This window comes from Ceratotherium simum, chromosome 25 (genome assembly GCF_057802395.1).
Source record: "Ceratotherium simum simum isolate JZ-2026a chromosome 25, ASM5780239v1, whole genome shotgun sequence".
NCBI classification, from domain to species: domain Eukaryota; kingdom Metazoa; phylum Chordata; class Mammalia; order Perissodactyla; family Rhinocerotidae; genus Ceratotherium; species Ceratotherium simum.
The window spans coordinates 4,074,812-4,097,252 of NC_141924.1; the positions used below are offsets into that span (position 1 = coordinate 4,074,812).

At 57.4% G+C, this 22,441-nt stretch overlaps 1 protein-coding gene across 4 annotated transcripts in view; it reads left to right on the forward strand.

Annotated features, from left to right (window-relative positions):
- The first annotated feature begins 7,428 nt into the window (after positions 1 to 7,428).
- CELSR1 (cadherin EGF LAG seven-pass G-type receptor 1) overlaps positions 7,429 to 22,441 on the forward strand; it is a 149,484-nt gene continuing 134,471 nt past the window's right edge. For all 4 annotated transcript variants that reach the window (XM_087448732.1, XM_087448733.1, XM_014793350.2 and 1 more), the window contains exon 1: positions 7,429 to 11,434. In XM_087448732.1, coding sequence (XP_087304858.1) covers positions 7,846 to 11,434 — 3,589 coding nt within the window. In that variant the 5' untranslated portion in view covers positions 7,429 to 7,845. The remainder of the gene's footprint in view (positions 11,435 to 22,441) is intronic.

Here is a 22,441-nt window from a genome sequence, read left to right on the forward strand (position 1 = left end):
GGTGGGACGTCCCCGCCCTCCTGGCCCTGGGAAAGCACAGAGTGGCCAGTTCCTTCAGACCCGGGGTCAGGCTTCTGGTGGACAGAGGCAGCCCTCTGCTCCATGTCCCGCCCCAGCATCCCAGAGTGGCCGGCTCCCTCGCCTGTCCTCTCAGCAGCTGCCCTTCCCCACTCCCTCCTGGTGACCCGGGCAAGGAGGCCTGTGCTGTGTTTCTAACACGTCCACATAGGGGCGGCTGGACTCTGGTGTGGAGAGCTGCTGAGGGGTGGGGGCGAGCCGACATTCCACCGTAACAATGGCAAAAATAGCGATGATCTTTCAGCCGCTGCTCGCTGGACCTGGGGCATTCCCTGGTGTATACTTCCCTACCCTGCACCACGCCTTTGTCTCCAGACGTGATCGCAGGGTCTCCCTGGAAAGGGACTCGTCAGAGGAGGAGGCAGAGGGACAGGGTTGGCTCTCAAGCTTTGCAACCCTGGTACGGAGAGCTTTCTTTTAATTTTTTAGGAAGATATAATTAGGATTTGGGGACCGTCTTCACCTTGTCTGGGTCTCCCCCATTCCTGCAGAATCACTAATGAAATCATTCTGGCCCACAATCATGTGCCCATCTCTCCCCAACGCCAGAAAAGTTTGCAAGTTAAGCAAGACAAATAAACAAGGAGAAGTGCCTCCCGGTCGCCCTCTTCCCTCCCAGAGGGACGTGAGGAGGTGGGAGCTTCCTGAGGGAGAAACAGGGGGCCCTTTCCATCTCCGCCTCCCTGCAGCTCCCAGGGGTCCCGCACACGGTGGTTCTCACTAAACGTGTTTCCAACCAAGTGATCTGAGGCGCTGTGGCCCTTCTGGAAGGAGACTTCGTGGAGGAAGGCACCGATGTGTGATCCCCAAGGTGTGTCAGAGGCAGAAGGCGTGGAGGAAGAGAGGGAGGGGACTGGATCACCGACTGCCCATCGCTGGGCCCACGCGTTGGGGGAACCCTGGCGTCTCTGTTTCTTTCACCCTTCCCTACTTCCACTCCTTGGGGGAGTCCTGCTGACTCACCTCTAAACCGCACCCAGATCCGGCCACTTCTTCCTCCTCTACGGCCCCCATCAGGATGCCTGTAGTGCGGCCTCCCAAATCCTCTCCACCCCCCTCCATCAGCCAGAGTGGTGGTTTGAAAGCACAAATCGCATCACTGTACTCTTCTGCGCTCAGCTGCCCAATGCCTTCCCATCAGACGCCCAGGAAAAACCAAAGTCCTGCCCGTGGTCCATGTGACCCCTCACTGTCTTCCACCCACCCCGGCCTCAAACACCCCCAGCACACACACTCCTGCCTCAGGGCCTTTGTACCTGCTGTCTTCCCTGCCGGGAATGTGCTTCCTCCAGATGTCTCTGCCCCTTTGTCACCTGGCCGAGAGGCCTTTCCAGATCACCTCACCCCAAAGTGCCCTCCCACCGCTCTCATATTCTGCTTTATTTCCTTCACCTGAGACCGAATATTTCCTTATATTTACTGTCTGTATTCTTCCTTGAGAATAATCTCTGCCCGAGTGCAGGGAGTTGCCTTCTGTGTTCACCATGGTATTGGATGGACAGTGAATGAGTGAATGAATGAATGAACACACGCATGCAAGAAGGGAAGGAGGAAGCCGGGGCAGGCGGGAGGCCCTCGATGGGGTTGGGGGAGGGTGATGGTGTGGGGGAGGGGACAGGAAAGCAGAGGCCACTGGCTTGCCACCTCACTGCCTATCCCCCCTTGGGCAGCATCAGAACCCCTCCCTGTACCCAGCACAGACTGAGGAAAGTCCCCAAGGAAAGTCCCTTGCGAGCCGCTGATGAAGCATTGTTGTGGTCCAATGTCAAAATATAAAAATAAAGAATAATTTCAAAAAAGATTTTGTGTGCAGCTTTGCAGAGGGAAATGTCCTGCCTTTTTTTTTCTCCACTCAGAAGGAAGGGACGTTATTCAAAACAGTCAAAAAGTGGAAACAACCAGAATATCCACCAGGTGATGAACAGATAAACAAACCATGGTCTATCCATACAGTGGAATATTACTCAGCAGTCAAAAGGAATGAAGTCCTGATTCATGCTACAACGTGGATGATCAGCGAAAGGAGCCAGACACAAAGGACACACATTCTGGGATTCCATTTCTATGAAGTATCCAGAATAGGCAAATCCATAGAGACAGAAAGTAGATCAGTGGTGACAGGTGGGGTAGGGGGAAGAGAATGGAGATGAGTGCTAATGGGTACCGGGTTTCTTTCCAGGGTGAAGAAAATGTTCTGGAATTAGATAGTGGTGATGGTTGCACAACTTAGTGAATATCCGAAAAAACACTTTAGAAAGGGTGAATTGTACAGTTTGTGAAATATATCTTTAAAAAAATGAAGGGAGGTATGAGAAGGAGAAAAATAATTGAGTAAAACAATAGTGTTTCCCCCACATTGGCTTCATGACAATGTTTGAGGCGGGGAGGCAACAATAATAATTGGTGACAATAATAATAACAGAACAAGGATGCCTGCCACTGTGGACTCCGGCAAGTGCTCAGTCTTCTGGTGGCATCTGCATCCCCTTTCCCATCTGAGCCTGGAAGCACTACCTCGCTTGGCTCTGTTCCTGCCATTCATGGCCTTCCTTGGTCCTTGGGAGTCCCCCTCCAGCCCCCTGCCCCCCTAAATGTGTCACCTGGATTTGGCTCTTCCTTGTCTGCCAGCTCAGGTCATTCTCCAGGGGTTGGTGACCAGACCTGGGGTGAGAATACCAGGTTTGAGTTCCAGCCCCCTCATCCCTGTGCCATGTACCCTGAGCCTCAGTTTGCCACGTGTCCAGCGGAGCCGGGCCCCCTTACCCTGCAGGGCGTCCTAGGAGCCCCAGTGTGGCAGCGTGGTCAGGAGGCTGTGTCGCCCGGCCTGCTCAGGGCCAGCAGGGGCTGCGTGCCCCTGAGGCTGCCCTGCCTACGTGTGCACACACATGCCCAGGCTCGGGGCTCTTGCTGTCTCTGCCATCTGCTTGGGGACAGCATTTGGTGGGCACTTGTGAGTCTCCAGCGGGGCAGAGACTGTGCTCGGCCACTAGGGGCCAGTGCAGCCTGAGGTGGGCCCCGTGGGCCCGCCCTGGATGGGCCTGGTGGGCGTGGGGTTAAGGGTAGGGGCGAGGGGCACCTTGTCTTCCTCCCCACAGGCTCCCCAGAGATGCAGTGCAGCACTGGACATGAGACTGTGCCTGTTCACTCCGTGCTCACAGCCCTTCCAGTCAGACTGGAGTTTGGGACTCCAGGCCTTGCCCATGCCAGCTTCCAGAGCCTTCCGGAACCTTCCTGGAGCTGAGGCCTGTCCAGGGGCCGGCCAGGCTCGGGTTGGTTGGGTACTGCCTTCTCAGGGAGCATCTGAGGGAGTAAGGATCCCAAGAGAGGTCTTCACCCAGGGGGTCCCGAGGCCACACACGCCAGTCCAAGGGCCTGGGAACCTGGAAGAAACCCCAGCATGTGTGTTTAGAAGCCTCTGGCAACCTCCAAGCAGGAAAACAATTTTATTTATTTATTTAGTGAGGAGGACTAGCCCTGAGCTAACATCTGATACCAATCCTCTCCTTGTTTCTTTTTTTTTTTTTTTTAATTTTTATTTTTTTTTCCCCCAAAGCCCCAGCAGATAGTTGTATGTCATAGCTGCACATCCTTCTAGTTGCTGTATGTGGGACGCAGCCTCAGCATGGCCGGAGAAGCGGTGGGTCGGTGCGCACCCGGGATCTGAACCTGCGAACCCCGGGCCGCCGAAGTGGAGCGCGAGCACTTAACCGCTTGCGCCACCGGGCCTGCCCCGAACAATTTTCTTTTTTGTCGTAATGTTATTTGGGTCTTTCAGGGCATCTCAAGTACATAAAATGTGCTCAATTAGGGTTTAAATTCTCTTCATCCTCTGCTTCTATTAACATTCTAATTAAGTCAGGGTCCCATTTTCGTTCCATGTTTTAACTTCCACAATTTTCCACGAGTCCAACCCCACCAAACATAAGGGGCACTGGGGAGAGGATGGGGAATCTTCCCAAGACAGTTTTTCCCCTCTGAATTCCAAAACAAGGGCAAAGTGGGGCCCAGGCCCAGACTTGCTTTTCTGTTTTCACTGATGGGGGTTTCTTTCAGCTCCTCGCTCTTTAAAGACTGGCCCAGGGATTTACTGCGTAAGGAACAGGTTCCGGAATTCATGGGGGCTCTGGCTCGAGCCCCCGGCAAAAAGTGCTTTGAGCTGCTTTTTACAACATGTACAACACTAGAGATCCACAGCTTCTGCCTTTTTCCTTTTCAATTCTGTTTTTATTTTTTCATTCCACGTGAAACACCTCGGGGTGAGTGCAAAACATAAACATCAATTACGATTCACTGAGCCCTGAGGAGCAGTGGCGGCGACTCCAGGCATATACAACGGCATTAGACATGCGGCCTCTTCCAGCCAGCAGCTCTCAGAGGCCCGGTGCCATTGCTAAACTCCAAGCGCCTCCCCCCGTGTGACCCCCTAACAGCGGCCGCGAGAGGCAGTGAGTGCGAGGAAAGACCGCTGCTTCGAGCCACCCCCAAGGGGGAAGGGCAGAACATGGCCCCTCGGGTGGTGCGGGACAGGCCACTACACATGCCATGCCCCTTCCTGGAGCCCCAGGCACGTGCCTTCCCCTCCGGGGCCTCAGTTCACTTCTGTGAACAGTCTGGGTGACCGGAGCAGTGGCGGAGCACAGACTCCCTGGGAAACCAAATGAAAGCTACAGCTCCTGCCTCTCCAGGAGCAGGGACGCCTGCACACCCCACTTAATCCACAATTTCAGCCAGGACCGTGGAGGCAGTGATGAAGCAACCGTGATCTCGTGCTGGTGAAAATGACGCTACAACCATAGTAGAGGTTAGCCCTGGTGGATCTGCCCCCGAGCCAGGCCCGTGCCAGCCTCTTGATGCAGATGATCTCCTGCCTGAATCCTCCGACAACACCAGGAATCTGGAGTACTGCTCTCTCCAGTTAGACGAGGAGTTAGGCCCCAGTGAAGGTCACACAAGTAGTTAGTGGCAGAATTGGAATGCGACCCCTCAAAGGCACCAGCCATTTCAGATTTATGATTTCTGTTCTGCTGATGCAACTGGGCCACCCCTCAGTCACGTCACAAGCTGCAGCATGTGTTTTAATCCTTCCCCTCTGCCCTCCTCTTTAAAATTGTGGACGGTAGCATGCATGCATATGGAAAATGGCATAAAGCATGTACATAGAGCTCAGTGTAAGATCATAAAGCCAACACTCTGCCAACGCTCAGGTCCAGAAGTGGACCTGCCGACTCCCCAGCCCACCTGCTGACCACGCTCACATCACCTCCTTGTTTTTTGTGCTCTTTTCCCTGTTTGGTGCATTCCTAAACTGTAGGGTGGAGTGGGGCCTGCTTCTGCCTATCTGTGAGTAGAACCATCATTTGTCGCTGGGCCTTTTGCTGGACATCCTGTTGGTGAGACCCGTCCCTGTGTTCCCCTCCTGTCCCTGGGACCAGGAAGTGGTGCAGGGCCGTCCCAGCCAGCAGGTGTCTGATTCCGGAAAAGCATGCCCACACCCAAACTCATTCACTGCATTTGAATTCTCAAAAACCAGCAAGTGCAGTGCAACAGCACCTTCTGTTTATTTAAACCCAACCCACCCTATTTAAAGTCCTGTTTTGAAATAAGCACTGGGGATTTCTCCAGTGTGGGACCCCCTGCGGTCTCCTTCACCCCGCCTGGCCTGGGGGCTTTCCACTGAGAGGTGAGGGCAGGGTCCTCCCAGCCGTCCTGACCCTCAATCTCCTGCCCTCTGACCCTCCCCAGGAAGAGAAGGGCAGTCCCGGGAGGTCCTGGGTGGTCACACTCAAGGGATGGACTCCCCCCACCTCCCCGCCCCCGCACATTTCCCTACAGGGCTTGCCAGTGAACACTCCCGGACTAAAAGTTCCCAAAGTCAGTCGACCTCTGAGGTCAATAATAATGTCTTCAAATCGTTGCTAATGGGAAGAAAATGCTGATATTTGGCTTCAGCCCAAAGACATTGCTTTCAGCAACTTGGACCAAAATCGGTTGAGTTTGTGTTTATTGACTGATTGCGACCTGGGCCCCACACCTGTCTGCGCTCAACTCGGAAATGCGGCGGCCGATCGGACCCTCCCTCGTCAAAAAGACCCGCTCTAGTGACGCGTGCGCAGCATCTGCCCCTCCTGCCGCTTCCCCGGGACCAGGAGAGGCCTCTCGGTGGGAGAGACTCCCCCCCACTCCCCCACTGCCTTCGACGACTGAGAGGCGGAGGGGCTGGGGTGGGTTCTGACACCCAGGGCTCTACCGAGGGCAGGGCGAGTGCATCCCCCCACCCGGAGGTGGCACAGTCCTAAAGCTCCGTAGGAGGGGAGGTGTCTGTCGCACAGTCCTAACCCCTCTTCTCCGCCAGGCTGTGCTCCGCAGGGGGCGGCCGGGTGTCGCTTAGTTCTAAAGCCACCTCCCCCCGTGGTTCCCCACAGAAGGCGGCTGTATCTCAGTTCTAAACCTCCCTCCCCAGTCCGTTCCCCGAAGGAGAGGGGGAGAGGGTGTCGTCGTACAGGACATCCCCCCTCCCCCCGCCCCTGGGTGGTTCCGCGCCCCACGCCACCTTCAGGGCCCGCGCTGCCGGCCGCCGCGCTTTGGGAGTAGCCGGGGGGCTTCGGGCCGGACCGCGCGTCCGCGAACGCTCAGGTCGGTCGCACCGCGGGAGACCAGCTCGCTCCCGCCGTCCCCACTCCAAATCCCAAATGTCAACCCGGGTTTTTCTTTTCGTTTAAACGTTGCGCTTTAAACCAAGGGGGACCAGAATCCGGTTAGTTGCCTATTGGGTTTCAAAGTCCAGAGGAGTTTTGTCGGAGTAAAGCCCTTCAGCCTCCCGCATTTTGCTGTAAATGTGTAACCGTCCCCCGGCACCCCCGCGGTCCTTCCTAGGGGGCGGGCGCCCAGGCCCCCGCCCGGCACCTCCGCACCCGTCCCTCTCCCCTCCCGGGTCCAACCCGCGCGGCTGCCGCGGCGGTGGTCTCCGCAGATCAGTTCTGCTGGGGTGGGGTGGGGTGGGGGGCGTTGGGCCCCACCCGGCCCCCCGGAGGTGCAGAGCCATCGCCCCACTGGTAGCGGCCGCCCGGGCCCCCCAGCCCCGCCTTTCCCGGCCCGACTCCCTCTGCACCGCCCCCCGGGAGGTTGGGTGGGAAGACCGCAGGGGAGTGGGCCCGGCCCCCAGCCCCCGCCCCGGCTGCGCCCCCGCGTCTCCATAGCAATCCTCTCGGCGCGCACCTCCAGGCCGGCTCCCCACGGGGCTGAACAATACGCGGCGGGGCCGGGGGCGGGGCCGGGCCGGGGGCGGGGAGAGCGCCGGCAGAGGGGGCGCGGGCCGAGCGCACCGCCCAGGCAGCAGCCGGTCGCTGGGGTCTGAGTGGCGCGGTGCGGCCCAGCCCGCTCCGGGAGCGCAGCCCCCGCCCCGCTCCGGGCCCGCCCCGCTTCCCACGCCGCCCGGCCGAGCCCGCGCGGGAGCCACCTGGAGCCGCCTGGAGCCGCCACCACCGCAGGTTGATGCGCTGCGCCCTCCCGGGACGCGCGGAGGAGCCATCTTGAAACCAACTTCGCAAACTTTCGCAAAGTGCTCTCGAAGTGGAAGCTGCTGGGGAGACCGGGAGCGCGGCCCCCGGTGTCCCCGCCAGGGCCCCCGGGGAGGCGGGGCGTGCGCTGCCCCGAGGGCCGGGGGCCAGGCGCGCGGGAGCCGCCCCCTGGCCGCGCCGGGTGGATGCGGAGCCGCGCCGGGTGCATGGATTGTGCTCGGGCTCCCGGCTCGGGCTCGGGCTCCGGGCCATGGCGCCGCCGTCGCCGCCCGTGCTGCCCGCGCTGCTGCTCCTGGCTGCGGCCGCCGCCCTACCGGCGCTGGGGCTTCGAGCGGCCGCCTGGGAGCTGCGCGTGCCCGGCGGGGCCCGCGCCTTCGCCCTCGGGCCCGGCTGGACCTACGCGCTGGACACCACGCGCACGCCCCGGGCACTGCGGGAGCTGCTGGACGTGAGCCGCGACGGACGGCTGGCGGGGCGTCGGCGGGGGCTGAGCGCGGGGCCCCGGGGCTGCGCGCGCCTGGGGGGGCGCCCGCTGCCGCTGCATATTCGCCTGGTGGCCCGCGGCGCCCCGACGGCGCTGAGTCTACGCCTGCGGGCGCGCGCGCATGGCCCGGGCTGTGGCGCCCGGCCCCGGCGCCGACGAGCCCCCGGCGCGGAGCTGCACGCGCGGACTGTGCTCACGGTGCCTGGGCCTGGCGCGGTGCTCTGTTTCCCGGCCCCTGGCGGCGGCGGTGCCACGCTGCACTCTGCGCTCGTGGCCCTGACCACGTTCCCTGCCTGCAGCTGCCCGCCGCACCCCGGGCCCCGCTGCCCACACCACCCTGTCTGCCTGCCGCCCGGCGGCTCGGCCCGCCTGCGCCTGCTCTGTGCCCTGCGGCGCGCGGCCGGCACCATCTGGGTGGAGCTGGCGCTGGAGGGGGCCGTGGGGACACCCTCCCCGTCGCTGTCGCCGCCAAGCCTCCCCCAGGCCGGGGCGGGGGCGGCGCGGCGGGCCCGGCGGGGCGCTGGCGGCAGCACGACCCCGCAGTTCCCGCTGCCCAGCTACCAGGTGTCGGTGCCCGAGAACGAGCCGGCGGGCACCGCGGTCATCGAGCTGCGCGCGCACGACCCCGACGAGGGCGAGGCGGGGCGCCTGAGCTACCAGATGGAGGCGCTGTTCGACGAGCGCTCCAATGGCTACTTCCTCATCGACACCGACACGGGCGCGGTGAGCACGGCCCGCGCTCTGGACCGCGAAACCAAGGACACGCACGTGCTCAAAGTGAGCGCCGTGGACCACGGCTCGCCACGGCGCTCAGCTGCCACCTACCTCACTGTCACAGTCAGCGACACCAACGACCACAGTCCGGTCTTCGAGCAGTCCGAGTACCGCGAGCGCGTGCGTGAGAACCTTGAGGTGGGCTACGAGGTGCTGACCATCCGTGCCACCGACGGCGACGCGCCCTCCAACGCCAACATGCGCTACCGCCTGCTGGAGGGCGCGGGCGGCGTCTTCGAGATCGACGCGCGCTCGGGCGTGGTGCGCACGCGGGCAGCGGTGGACCGGGAGGAGGCGGCCTCATACCAGCTGCTGGTGGAGGCCAACGACCAGGGCCGCAACCCGGGCCCGCTCAGCGCCACGGCCACAGTGCACATCGTGGTGGAGGACGAGAATGACAACTACCCCCAGTTCAGCGAGAAGCGCTATGTGGTCCAGGTGCCCGAGGACGTGGCGGTCAACACGCCTGTGCTGCGCGTGCAGGCCACGGATCGAGACCAGGGCCAGAACGCAGCCATCCACTACAGCATCGTCAGCGGGAACCTGAAGGGGCAGTTCTACCTGCACTCGCTGAGCGGGAGCCTGGATGTGATCAACCCGCTGGACTTCGAGACCATTCGGGAGTACACGCTGCGCATCAAGGCGCAGGACGGGGGCCGGCCTCCGCTCATCAATTCCTCGGGGCTGGTCTCGGTGCAGGTGCTGGACGTCAATGACAATGCCCCCATCTTTGTGAGCAGCCCCTTCCAGGCGGCCGTGCTGGAGAACGTGCCTCTGGGCCACTCCGTTCTGCACATCCAGGCGGTGGACGCCGATGCAGGTGAGAACGCGCGTCTGCGCTATCGCCTGGTGGACACGGCCTCGGCCTCCGTGGGGGGCGGCGGTGCTGGGCCCCAGGACCCTGCCTCGGCCTCGGCCTTCCCGTTCCAGATCCACAACAGCTCTGGCTGGATCACGGTGTGCGCCGAGCTGGACCGCGAGGAGGTGGAGCATTACAGCTTCGGGGTGGAGGCGGTGGACCACGGCTCGCCGCCCATGAGCTCCTCGGCCAGCGTGTCCATCACGGTGCTGGACGTAAACGACAACGACCCCATGTTCACGCAGCCCGTGTACGAGCTTCGTCTGAACGAGGACGCGGCCGTGGGGAGCAGCGTGCTGACCCTGCGGGCGCGCGACCGGGACGCCAACAGCGTGATCACCTACCAGCTCACCGGCGGCAACACCCGGAACCGCTTCGCCCTCAGCAGCCAGAGCGGCGGCGGCCTCATCACCCTGGCGCTGCCGCTGGACTACAAGCAGGAGCGGCAGTACGTGCTGGCGGTGACCGCGTCCGACGGCACGCGCTCGCACACCGCACAGGTCTTCATCAATGTCACCGATGCCAACACGCACCGGCCGGTCTTCCAGAGCTCCCACTATACGGTGAGCGTCAGCGAAGACCGGCCCGTGGGCACCTCCATTGCCACCATCAGCGCCACCGACGAGGACACGGGCGAGAACGCACGCATCACCTACGTGCTGGAGGACCCCGTGCCGCAGTTCCGCATCGACCCGGACACCGGCACCATCTACACCATGACTGAGCTGGACTATGAGGACCAGGCTGCCTACACACTGGGCATCACAGCTCGGGACAATGGCATCCCTCAGAAGTCCGACACCACCTCCCTGGAGATTCTTATCCTCGATGCCAATGACAACGCGCCCCGGTTTCTGCGGGATTTCTACCAGGGTTCGGTCTTTGAGGATGCTCCCCCGTCAACCAGTGTTCTCCAGGTCTCTGCCACTGATCGGGACTCGGGCCCCAACGGCCGCCTGCTGTACACCTTCCAGGGAGGGGACGATGGCGATGGGGACTTCTACATCGAGCCCACGTCTGGCGTCATCCGCACCCAGCGCCGGCTGGACCGAGAGAACGTGGCTGTGTACAACCTTCGGGCTCTGGCTGTGGATCGGGGCAGCCCAGCACCCCTTAGTGCCTCAGTGGAAATCCAGGTGACAGTCTTGGACATTAATGACAACCCCCCAGTGTTTGAGAGGGACGAGCTGGAGCTGTTTGTGGAGGAGAACAGCCCGGTGGGGTCCGTGGTGGCAAGGATTCGTGCCAATGACCCCGACGAAGGCCCCAATGCCCAGATCATGTATCAGATCGTGGAAGGCAATGTGCCCGAGGTCTTCCAGCTGGACCTGCTGAGCGGGGACCTGCGTGCCCTGGTGGAGCTGGACTTTGAGGTCCGGCGGGAGTATGTGCTGGTGGTGCAGGCCACGTCGGCCCCGCTGGTGAGCCGGGCCACGGTGCACATCCGCCTCCTGGACCAGAACGACAACCCGCCAGTGCTGCCAGACTTCCAGATCCTCTTCAACAACTATGTCACCAATAAGTCCAACAGCTTCCCCACCGGGGTGATTGGCCGCATCCCGGCCCACGACCCTGACCTCTCCGACAGCCTCAACTACACCTTCCTGCAGGGCAACGAGCTGCAGCTGCTGCTGTTGGACCCTGCTACGGGCGAGCTGCAGCTCAGCCGTGACCTTGACAACAACCGGCCGCTGGAGGCGCTCATGGAGGTGTCTGTTTCTGGTGAGTGGCCGTCGGGGTTCCTGCTGGGCTGCCTGGAGAGCCGCTGGGACCTGCCAGGGGCCTGCCCGGCGTGCTGGGGCGTATTCGGGTAGGGCCTGGGCAACTCTTTGTGGATTTGTGGCCTCCGGTTGGATGGTGGATGCTGGGGGCGTGCTCCCGACCCAGGCAAGGGAGTGGGAGGGGCATGGCCCTGCTTCCCTCAGCATTTTTGCTGGGAGCAGGACTGGGCTTCTTCAAGTTCAAGACCAGGGCTTCTGGGCGCTTTCCTCAGCAGGCCGTGGCTCCTGAGAGGTGCAGTTAAGACCTGGTCTCCGGGGTTGTCTGAGTTGTCTGGTTTGCTTGGTGATGCTCTGCAGTCAGCCACACGCCTGTCTGGGAAGATCAAAGGTCACTGCCCGCCCCATGTGCCAATTAGTTCCTGGGTGGGACCGTTGGAAATTGCCGGATGGGTCTCTGAGTCACCCTGTAATAGGGTTGGAGTTAGTTCCCTTGGTGTCTCTTTTCTGTCTCCTCCAGATAATAACAATCGGGCAATGTGTACTCGTCTGTGTGGGAGCTCTTTGAAAAGCACGGCCTCGTTTGATCTTGGTTTCTGCTCCTGGACACGGGCTTCTAATTTGGGTGTTACTTAGAGGCCTGCCCAGGTTGGTGGTGGAGCCCGTGTGGGAACCCTACTGGCTTGTTCTGGGGCAGGAGGTGAGCGGAAGATGGAGGGCGTCTCCGCTCAGCCAGCCAGACGTGGGCAGGGAAGCGTTGCTGCTGACCCCCGTGGGCCAGGCGAGGCCTGGGGGGTCCTGTGGGGTCTGGGAGAGGGGGACGAGTAGAGGCTATGGGAACCTCGATACACTGTCGAGAGAGCAGGATTTGGTGGGGGGTTGGGAAACAATTGTGGGACCCCCGGCGGCTACTCGAGGGGCCTGCCTTTGGACCTCATCGGCTGGTGTGGACAGGTGACCTTAATTATGAGATTGAACTATCGCCAAGAAAGGCTCAGATCTAAACTGTCACCAGGAAAGGCTCGGATCTGCGGGTTGAGTCGATGTTTCAGATGAGTTGTGACAGTAAATTATTACGATACAGTATCGCCATGGGAGCCCTGGGAGAATGAAGAAGTTAATTTCCTGATGTGTTTTGTTTCCACGGCTGGTGTAATCCTTCATAGACTAAGGGTCGGGTGGCAAATAGGGTCTAGTTCCAGTTGTTGGCTTATGAGATTTGGGACCTATGGGTCCCCTTTCGAGGTGATGCAATACTTCAGCATCGATTTTGGCAGCGTGGACCGCCTGCAGGTGAATATTTTAGGTGAGGTCGCGAAGGTGTGTTAACCAGGGTCATGGATATTCTGAGCAATCACACAAGGGAAAAAAAAGTCTCTTTCCTCAATTTCCGTTTGCATTTTTAAATTTTTCTTCCCGTGCTGCTTATCTGCTAGATAAAGCAGAGTGGAACGTTGAGCCTGTATAAAAACGACTTGGCAAGATCATAGGGTTTTGACTTTACAGGGAACGTGGTGCTTTAGCGGGAATGGGGGCATGCTGGGAGCAGGGATGTTTTGTGTCTGGAGCATCAGGAATGTGGGCCCCCTGTGTTGGCCGGAAAACAGGGTTTAGGATGGATTTCATTCAAAACAGGTTATTACTGAGGGCCGTCTCGCCTACCTGGTGGGCCCACAGCCGGGCCCACAGGCGAAGGTTTGTTTCGGGCTCCACACTACGTAGTAATATGTCTCAGGGATCCAGTTCTGGGCTCTGAATCCTATGCAACACACCCTCGTGTATATCAGGCCTTGGGGCCTCATGTGTCCACCCCGCTAGATAATAATGATTACCTTTTAGTGGGTTCCGACTGGATATCAAGCAGTTTTCTAAACTCTTGTATCTGTGCTGTCACTTATGCCTCTGGTAACTGGGAGGTGAGTGGTGATACACTGCTGCCCATTTTACAGATAAAGAAACTGAGGCCCAGAAGTGTTAAGTAACTTTCTCAGTGTTACACAGCCAGCGAGCAGGAGCGCCAGGCATCAAACTATGATTGAGATGAAACAAGCCCACGCTTCACACTCCCCTCTCTTACCCAAGAGGAAATTTTTGAGGAATTAGTTGATAAGCTGAATTGTTCTGGTGCCGAATCCTTGCTCTGGTTTAAAGTGGGACCTCGGGACGCTGCACAACCCTCAGACCATTTGACTACTCCTTAATGCTCCCAAGAAGCAAATTACCATGAACTATAAAATCTGTTATTCCGAACAGGAAAACTCTGTGTAGAAACAACAAAAAGATCAGCCCTTGAATTAACCAGAGTCAGGTTCTTAGGTTTTATTAGGGAACAATGGGGAAGGCTATTGTTTCATAGGCCTTTTCAGTGAACTATTATTGGCTTCCCCTCATTTACAGCCATGCCCTAAAGCCTCTGATGCATTATTCCCGCTCTGGGGGTGCAGTAGGGAATAGCCCAGGCGGGGAAGGGCTGTGTGCCTCCCGCACAGGGGCCCGCTGGGAAGGTGCACCTGGGGGTGGGGCCTGAGGTGGACGTGCTGTGAGGAGGGCAGTTTTAGTACAGGCGTTTTAGACTAAGAGTAGAGAGCATTCGTGGTTTTATGTAGCCTACCAAGGACAAAACGCTACTTGAAAACTTTTTGAATTCTGAATATGATCACATTCAAATAGCCGCCATTTGGGGGATGATATCCAGCGATACAAGATGTTCATTTTTTATGCGACGGTTTTTGAGTGAGATTTAAAATTCTACATAGGGACTTTTTAGCAGGAGCATTTATTCAAGCTGTGTTTGCATTTTCCAAAGCAGTGTGGTTAATAACCTAATGGGACTCTCAGGCATGGAACGAATACTTTCTGTGGTCTTTCTAGATGCTGATCTTTTAGTAACATTGACATTTTTAATCCAGCTTGAACATGCGTGTGCCTGAGGGTTTACAGCCTTAAGCCATACGTCAAAGAACACAGCATCTGGTAGAAAATGGCCCTCCGTTGGGGGCCTGTGGATGTGGGAAGAGTAGCATTTGTGGATAAAAATGATTGGTCGATGAGTCACTCAGATGTGTCAGAAAACACTAAAACTTGGTGAAATCACGAGATCAAGTAACCTTGACGTTTCCTTTGGTGGGGAGTACATGGTATACAGTCGTCTAGGCTTGATAAAGTTTTAGAAAGTATTTGCCTGGTTAAATAGAGGATATCATAGGGACTTTTAGACCGATGATTGCAAACAAGGAAATAAGGAGGCAGCCATTGTACCAGGCAGCCTTGCACACATGGTGTTATATTTTTTCTGAATCTCACGGTGTAGAAAGGGTGGGACTGGCTTAAACCACTGGATTCTCCAGCGACACGAACTGCCCGGAGAGTTAGGTACTTTGGGCTGCTAGTTAACCATCGAGGGCTTCAGCAGTTCTGGAGATAGTCATCTGCTAACATACTGTCAGAAACACTGGCTTACAAATAAAGGACTGTTTATTCACTTATTGAGCACCTACTGTGTGCCAGGCTTACTATGTGAGGCCCTGGAGAGCTGGTCTGGCCCTGTCCTCCTGGAGTTTGGCTGGGGACAGATAATTGGATAAACAGGGAACTGAATTCAAGGGGAGGGAGGTACAGGAGAGGGCGGCGTGGGGACTCCCGGCACCGGCACCGACGTGATTGTGAAGCGCCTTCCTGGCAGGGGGATGGGCGTGGAGGAGTCCCCCACCTGGAGAGGCCCGACTGAAGGGCTGGGGAGGCGGTTAGGGGAGGTTTTGGGCTGGGTGCTGGGCGGCGTCTGCGCTGCTGATGGGAACAGCGCTCTAGGTAGGAGCTGGAGGGTGGAAGAGAGTGCCGCTCCGGCGGCCCAGGTCGGTGTGGCCATGGAGCGTGGGTGGACGGAGGGAGAGTTTGCAAGGTTAGATGGTCAGATTAGGAGGCGATGACAGGGTTGATCAGCAGCCGTGCTCCGCGTGCTGGGAACTCCCTCCAGGCACTCCCTGCCCGAGCACAGCGCACTCTCCTGCAGCGGCCTCGTGACGTGGAAGGTTCCAGCATCGCTTCCATCTCGGCAGGGAGCAAGCCAGGGCCCCAGAGGCTGGACAGCCCATCCAGCGCACCCGGCTTGTGGTGGCAGCCCCGGGATTTGAACCCTGGACGGTGGCTCCCGAGCCGTGTTCTCTGAGGTGTACTTTCCAGAAGCATGGCTTCTGGCTTCCAGAGCATGAGGACGAGGATGAGGGAGGCGTGTTCACGGAGCCGAGGGCCTTGTAGAGGGTTCAGCTTTGGGGGAAGATCATGAGACCCCTTTGGACCCCGTGCTGCTGGAACACCTTTGACGTTATCACGAAGATGGTTGGACGTGCAGGTCTGGGTGAGAGAGACCAGCTGGGGTCACGGTCAGAAGTGGTCAGCATGGCCGCAGGGGTCACAGAGAGGACGGTCACAGCTGCGGTAGTGAGGGCACTAAGGCAGAGAATGTTTGTGATGGGGACGGGACTCAGTGCAGTCTTGAGGAGCCTTGGCCCGAGTGGCCTGTCTGGTGGGGATGGGCCTGCGTGAGGGCTGGAGCAGGGATAACCACCTGCAAGAGAAGAACCCAAGGGCCTGGGGCCCCAGGGGCTGAGGGAGAGTGAGGCTCCCCAAGGAGGTCACCAGCAGCAGTCGGGGAGCCTGAGGACAGAGATGTGACTGGGGTTAGCCAAGGGGAGGCTGGGGCTTCCCTCAGGAGTGGAGGACAGGGTCTCTGGAGGTGAGTGAAGCTCAGAAGGAAGGTGTGATGGCCGTGGGGACGTGGGGGTCTCTGGTAACTCGGGTTGGGTTGAGGGTGGAGGGGACTTGACCCGTTGACGTGCATGACCATCCTGGCCCGTCCTCGACTCTGCCTGCCTGTGTGTGGCACAGGCAGAGACTGGGGGACAAGCCCCAGTGGCAGTCGAGTGCCTGCTGTGGCCCACCTGAGTGTAGCCGGGGCTGCCGGGAGGGGGAGGGGACCGTAACTTCTGCTTCTTTTTGAGTTACAGGACCTGTGGCGATGGAGCAGGGGGGTCAGGGGAGGATGGACAGGGGCTAAAGGCCACAGGTGACCTGGACTCACGAGGGCTTGAGTACCCCACCTCAGCACTGGCTATCTGGTGACATGAGGTCTCCATCTGGCCTTACCTGCCAACTAGGGTGATGGGGATATATATATATTTTTTTTTTTTTTTGAGGAAGATTGGCCCTGAGCTAACACTTGTTGCCAATCTTCCTCTTTTTTCTCCCCAAAGCCCCAGTACACAATTATGTATCATAGTTGTGGAGTTGTAGCTCTTCTATGTGGGATGCCACCTCGGCATGGCTTGATGAGCGGTGAGTAGGTTCGTGCCCCGGATCCGAACCGGTGAACCCTGGGCCGCCAAAGCAGAATGCATGAACCCAACCGCTACGCAGGGGGACTATTTTTTAAAATCCAGGAAAAGTCGCAGGCGTGTGAGCCTCTTGGGAGGAGGGGTGGTGCTGAGATCATGTCTGGGAAAGTGGCTGCCATTGTTGGTGATGCCAAGACTCTGTCCAGGACCCGGTGTCACTGTTGAAAAGACCACTTTGGTTTGGGCTGATGCGCACACCTGCCCGTTTTGAAGACTGAGAGCAGAAACGTGTTAAGGAACTGGGTGGGTGGGACGGTGGGCACCGGGCCTGGCAGCAGTGGCTGCGCCTGGGGGTGTGTTATGTGGCACGGGGCCACAGGCCCTCCATCCCTGCCAGGACTCGGATTCGAACAGAAGTAGATTTTATCTTGTGGGGCAGAGCGTGTGGAAAATATGCCTGAGTTTGGCGTGATTCTTTTCAATTCGCAGCCTTGGGGAAAATAGTTTTCTGGTTTTTCTTCTTGTCTTGTAACCTGAACATGTAGGTTCATATGAAAGCCCTAGAATTAAATTCTTGAATATTGTGGGAGGTGTGGTAAACAACTCTCTGCTTTCTGTGTGTGTTTTGAAAGGCTAAGCCTGGTGACCTGAGGGAAATGGGGAAGAGTCGGGGTCTCAGGTTGTAGTGGTCAGAGGGAACCAGCCTTGCACTTGTAGGGGACAAGAGGGGCCCCCTCTGCCTCCCCCTGTGGGCCTGGGGCCTGGCACACTGTAGGTGCCTACAAATATCTGTGGATTGGTTGTGGAACGAGCCAGAGGGGTGCTGGGAGGTGCCTGCCGAGGCTGCAGACAGCCCCTGCCTGCACTTGGGGGGAGAGGGGGCCAGTGCAGAAGACAGGACACACCCCAATTGCCACTTCAGTTCCTCCTGTGCAATCCTTGGGGGCTTAGCCCCGGGTGAAAGAAGAGGCATTTTTCAGGAAAACTCCAATGGTTGAATTCTCACACTTTTGCTTCAGGTAAGAACTTGTGGATAACTTGGTAATCAGGTCCCCTTTTAGGGCATGAACATTCCCAAGCTGGGAAAAGCCCAACACACGCCCTTCATCGTTCTAATCACTCTAGTGAGTGTTTGTTCTCCTGATGTCCAGGATCAAGGCCCTGGGTTCTTTCTTAAGCACACAGACACAGACAGACACATAGCCATACACACACACACACATGTACACACACACACGCATATAGACACACGTGTACACATACACACATGCACGCATACCCAGACGCATACATGTGCACACATGTGTACACATACACACATGTACGTGTTTGCCTACATACATGTACACACATAGACGTACACACGGACAGACACACATATACATGCAGGCACACACACGGGCACACACACACAATTTCACCACGACCTTGAAGGTGAACTACATAGAATAACCTTTCCTCCAGCCACCCTCACATGCCGTTTTAACCTTTCCAGTCGTGGTGGGGAGCATGCTGGCCAGTGAAGCGGGTCCCTCTGAGCTGAGGGTCCTGTGTGGGGGCTTGAGCGTGTACCAAGGGCAGCGGGCTCCCCAGGAAAGGGGACTCAGGCTAGCCCTTAGCTCATAGGGTTGGCCAGTGGGCATCAAGATGTCAGATACGCAAAGTCAGCAGCAGCAGCTGCTGTTGGGACAGGCTCTGTGGCTGCTTTTCCACGTCCTTGGCCGTGGACCACCGTCAGTGAAGGTGACCTTTGGGTAACCAGGTGTACTTTCTCCATTAATCTATGGGAGAGGCAATCGTCCCCCCATTTTCTGGGCAGGAAACTGAGGTTGGAGGGAACACACAACCCCCTGCGTCATCCGTGTGGAAAGCGTTAGAGGTGAGGCTGGTGCTGGCGTCTTCCAGGCCAAGCCCGGCCAAGTCCTCCGTCTGTGCCACCACCCCCAGCATCGAATGGTCAGGCCTGGCTCACAGTAACTGCAGAGTTGATGGGGTGGATCTGCTGTGTTGGGGTGTCTGGAGTGTTCCTGAGCCCTGCCCCTCACAGGGTGGGACTCTCTGTGCAGCAGTGGGTTCCTGGTTCGGGATTGCCCTGGAGCTCTGCCATAGCAAGGAGGCTAGCAGATGTGGCCCCTGGGGAGGGTCTGGCCTGGTGAGGGCCCTGCTGGCTTTCCCAGGTCCACTCCTTTCGCCTTCCCCACCAGGCGCTCCCAGCCTGAACATGGAGCTGGCATGTCCAGCCTGCCAGCAGTGTGGGGGCAGAGTCCTGGCTCCCCAGGTGATGGCTGTGTCTCTGTGCCTCAGTTTCCCCATTGGTGCAGGCTTATAGCATCTGCAGGGTGTAGTGAGGGCTGCACTGGGGACACTGTGCTCGCCGGACGTGGTGGGAGAGGCTGGCCTTCTCTGCCCATCCCTCTCTTCCATGGCCTGAGTTTCCTTCTGGCTGTTGGCTGAGCAAAGTCTGTGAGGCGTTCTCTCGTCCTGCGAACGGAGGCCTCTCCTCCTCTGTGTCTGTCTGTCCTTCTTCCCTGCCTCTCCCCCGCTTCCAGCATGTCAGGACAACTGGGGCGGTCTGTCTGCATTCGAGGGGGCAGCAGGGGACTCAGGGAGCCAGGACTGTCTCCCTGGATGGAAAGGCTCTTGGTGCATGAACCCGCACCCCCGATTCAGGAGGCAAAGGCCATCTCAGAGGCCTGAGATGCTGAGTCCCAGCCCCCAGCCCCACCCTGCCCGCCGGCCCGCTCCTCACCTGTCTTCCATCAGTGTTTCTGCTAAGTGTGGAAACCCCCGGGTCTCTCCACGCCTGTGCTGGCTCTGGGGAGCTGGGGGTATGTTGGGCTCCCCTCTGAACCACTCTTCTCCCTGGTGGAGCGCCACCCCTGCCCCTCCTGTTTTGCCCTCTGCCCTCCTCCTCCTCTCCCTTGTGGCTTCAAGGTCAGGGGGTCCATGCCTGACCTCTGTAGACCTGGGGGGGCTGTGGTAGAGGAGCCCTGCCTCCAAGCTGTATGGTGCGTTGGGGATGGTCACGTAAGAGCACTGTCACCACACTGCCCTGGTGTGTGCCTCCCACTTCCCAGGCACATGCCGGGGTCTTCCCGCATCATCTCACTGAAATCTCATAGAATCCCCATTTTACAGGCAAAGTGACTGAGGTTAGAGAGCTCGTAGTGGTGGGCAGAGCCAGGGTCAGACCCTGGTGTCTGAGTGCTCTAACCACTGTTGGCCGCCCCCTTTGACCCCCACCATTGGCCAATGGTAAGCCCTGTGAGGGGGAGCTGTGCCCTCACAGCAGCCCCTGGGCACAGGTTTGGGGGTCCGGGGATGGAAGCTCAGTGCAAGTGACTACATCGCCCGAAACAGGAGGGCTGAGGATCATGTGCACATCGTGCGTGATTCCACGGGAGCACGCAGCCCCTTTGCCCCCATCTGCTTTCTAGGCGAGGAGGGGCACAGCCACACTGCAGGATGGGGAAGAAGAGGGTCCTAGGGAGCTGACCCCGAGTCTCTGGGGTCTCTCGTGGTGGAGCTGTGTCATAGGAAACTGGAGTGCAGGACTGGTGTGCACCCGGTGCACAGAGGGACATTTCAGTGGTCAGAGCTAGAGGCAGGGGGAGGTGGACACCCAGTGAGGAGCCCACACTGAGCAGCTGGCTGACATGCCCTTGAGGGGCTTTCCAGCTCCCAGAGCACAGATTGTGCCTTCCTTCCTTCCTTCTTTCCTTCCTTCCTCCCTCCATTTATCTATCAATCGAGATTTTTCTTTCTTTTTTAATAGTCTGTTTTCACCGCTAGTTCTGGATCTTTTTTATCTTTAGGATTTTTAAAATATCTAATCTAAATGATACATGGTTAAGGTAAACTAAAAGCAACTAATTCAAATAAAACCATACGCAATGTTAGCATTTGGAGATAAGAACTCTCCAGCCGGGCAATAAACTTTTCTCAGTGAGTTGATTGTTGAAAGACCATTTTTGTAGAGCGAAGTTGTCCAGCTGCCATCATCGGAGACTGCTGCGGATGGCCACAGTCCCAGCATCTCCGGTACTGGAGGCAGCATGAGGTTGCACTGGTGCCCGAGCCTGGGCTGCACCCTCTCCTGCTGATTGCCTGACACTGGTCAGGTGGTCCCCCTCTGGGCCCCAGCGTCCCCATTGAAACAAGGAGGTGGGATGGTCATCACCCAGGACACTGCTCCCGACTCTGACCCTTGTATCATTCTGTAGGTTAAGGGAAAACAGAAGTCTGGCCTGGGGGGTCTGGCTGTGACTTGGGAAACCTTTTTCTTGCCGTGTACGTTGAAGGTGCTGAGAAATTATCTCATTTCAAAGCTATTGCAGAATATTTGCAAATCACGTGTCCGATGAAGGATTATGTCCAGCCTATATAAAGAATGCCTACAACTCAACAGCAGAAAAACAAACACCTAGGTTAAAACAAAGGGCAAAGAACTTGGATAGACATTTCTCCAAAGAAGATATACAGATGATCAATAAGCACATGAAAAGATGCTCAACATCACTGATTACTAGGCAAATGCAAATCAGAACCACAATAAGATACAACTTCACACCTTTGGGGTAGCTATGGTCAAAAGGAAACCAAACAGAAAGTAACAAGTGTTGGTGAGGATGTGGGGAGATTGGAACCCTCGTGCACTGTTGGGAATGTAAAATGGGGCAGCTGCCATGGAAAACAGTATGGCAGTTCCTCGAAAAATTAAACATAGGATTACCATAGGATCCAGGAATTCCAGTTCTGGGTATATACCCAAAAGAAGTAAAAACTGGGTCTCGAACAGGCATTTGTGCACCCATGTTCAGAGCAGCACGATTCACAATAGCGAAGAGGTGGAAGCCCTTCAAGTTTCCATTGACAGATGAATGGATAAGCGAAAGTGCCATATCCAGACAATGGGATATGATTCAGCCTTAAAAGGGAAGGAAATCCTGACTCATGCTCCAACATGGATGAACCTTGAGAAAGCTATGCTGAGTGAAATACGCCAGACACAATAGGACAAATACTGTAGGATTCTGTGAGGTTCCTAGGGTGGTCAAATTCATGGAGACAGAAAGTAGAATGGTGGTTGCTAAGGGCTGGGGGAGGAGGAAGGGGAGTTAGTGTTTAATGAGTATAGAGTTTCAGTTTTGCAAGATGAAGAGAGTCCTGGAGATGGATGGTGGTGATGGTTGCACAACAATGTGAATGTACTTAATGCCACTGAGCTGTACACTTAAAAATGATTAAAATGTTGGATTTTATGTTATATATATTTTACCACAATAAAAAAATGCTAACAAAACCATACTGTTCCGGCCACTTGGGTGCTGGACATGTGGGAGCAGGTGCCTCTGCCCTGTAGTTTCAGGGGAGTTTTTTCACCGGAGCTGAACGGCTGGGCCCAGCTCTCTTTTGTCCTATCCTGGGCTGCTGAAGTCATCCAGGGCCCCTCCTGCAGGGGTCGAGTCTCTCATTCTGTGCATTTTTCCAGACTCTCAAGTGGTGTCTTAACATCATAAACAGCAAAAGGGGCAGATACTGTAATATAAATTTTGGGTCTGGTACGTGGGTAAAATCTCTTTGGTGTTTAACTATATACTAGAAGCCGCAAAGATGAACATGTACCTGGTTTTAAAAGCTCTGGGTAAGAAGAAGTTGTCCCCAGTGCCTCGAGACCCAGC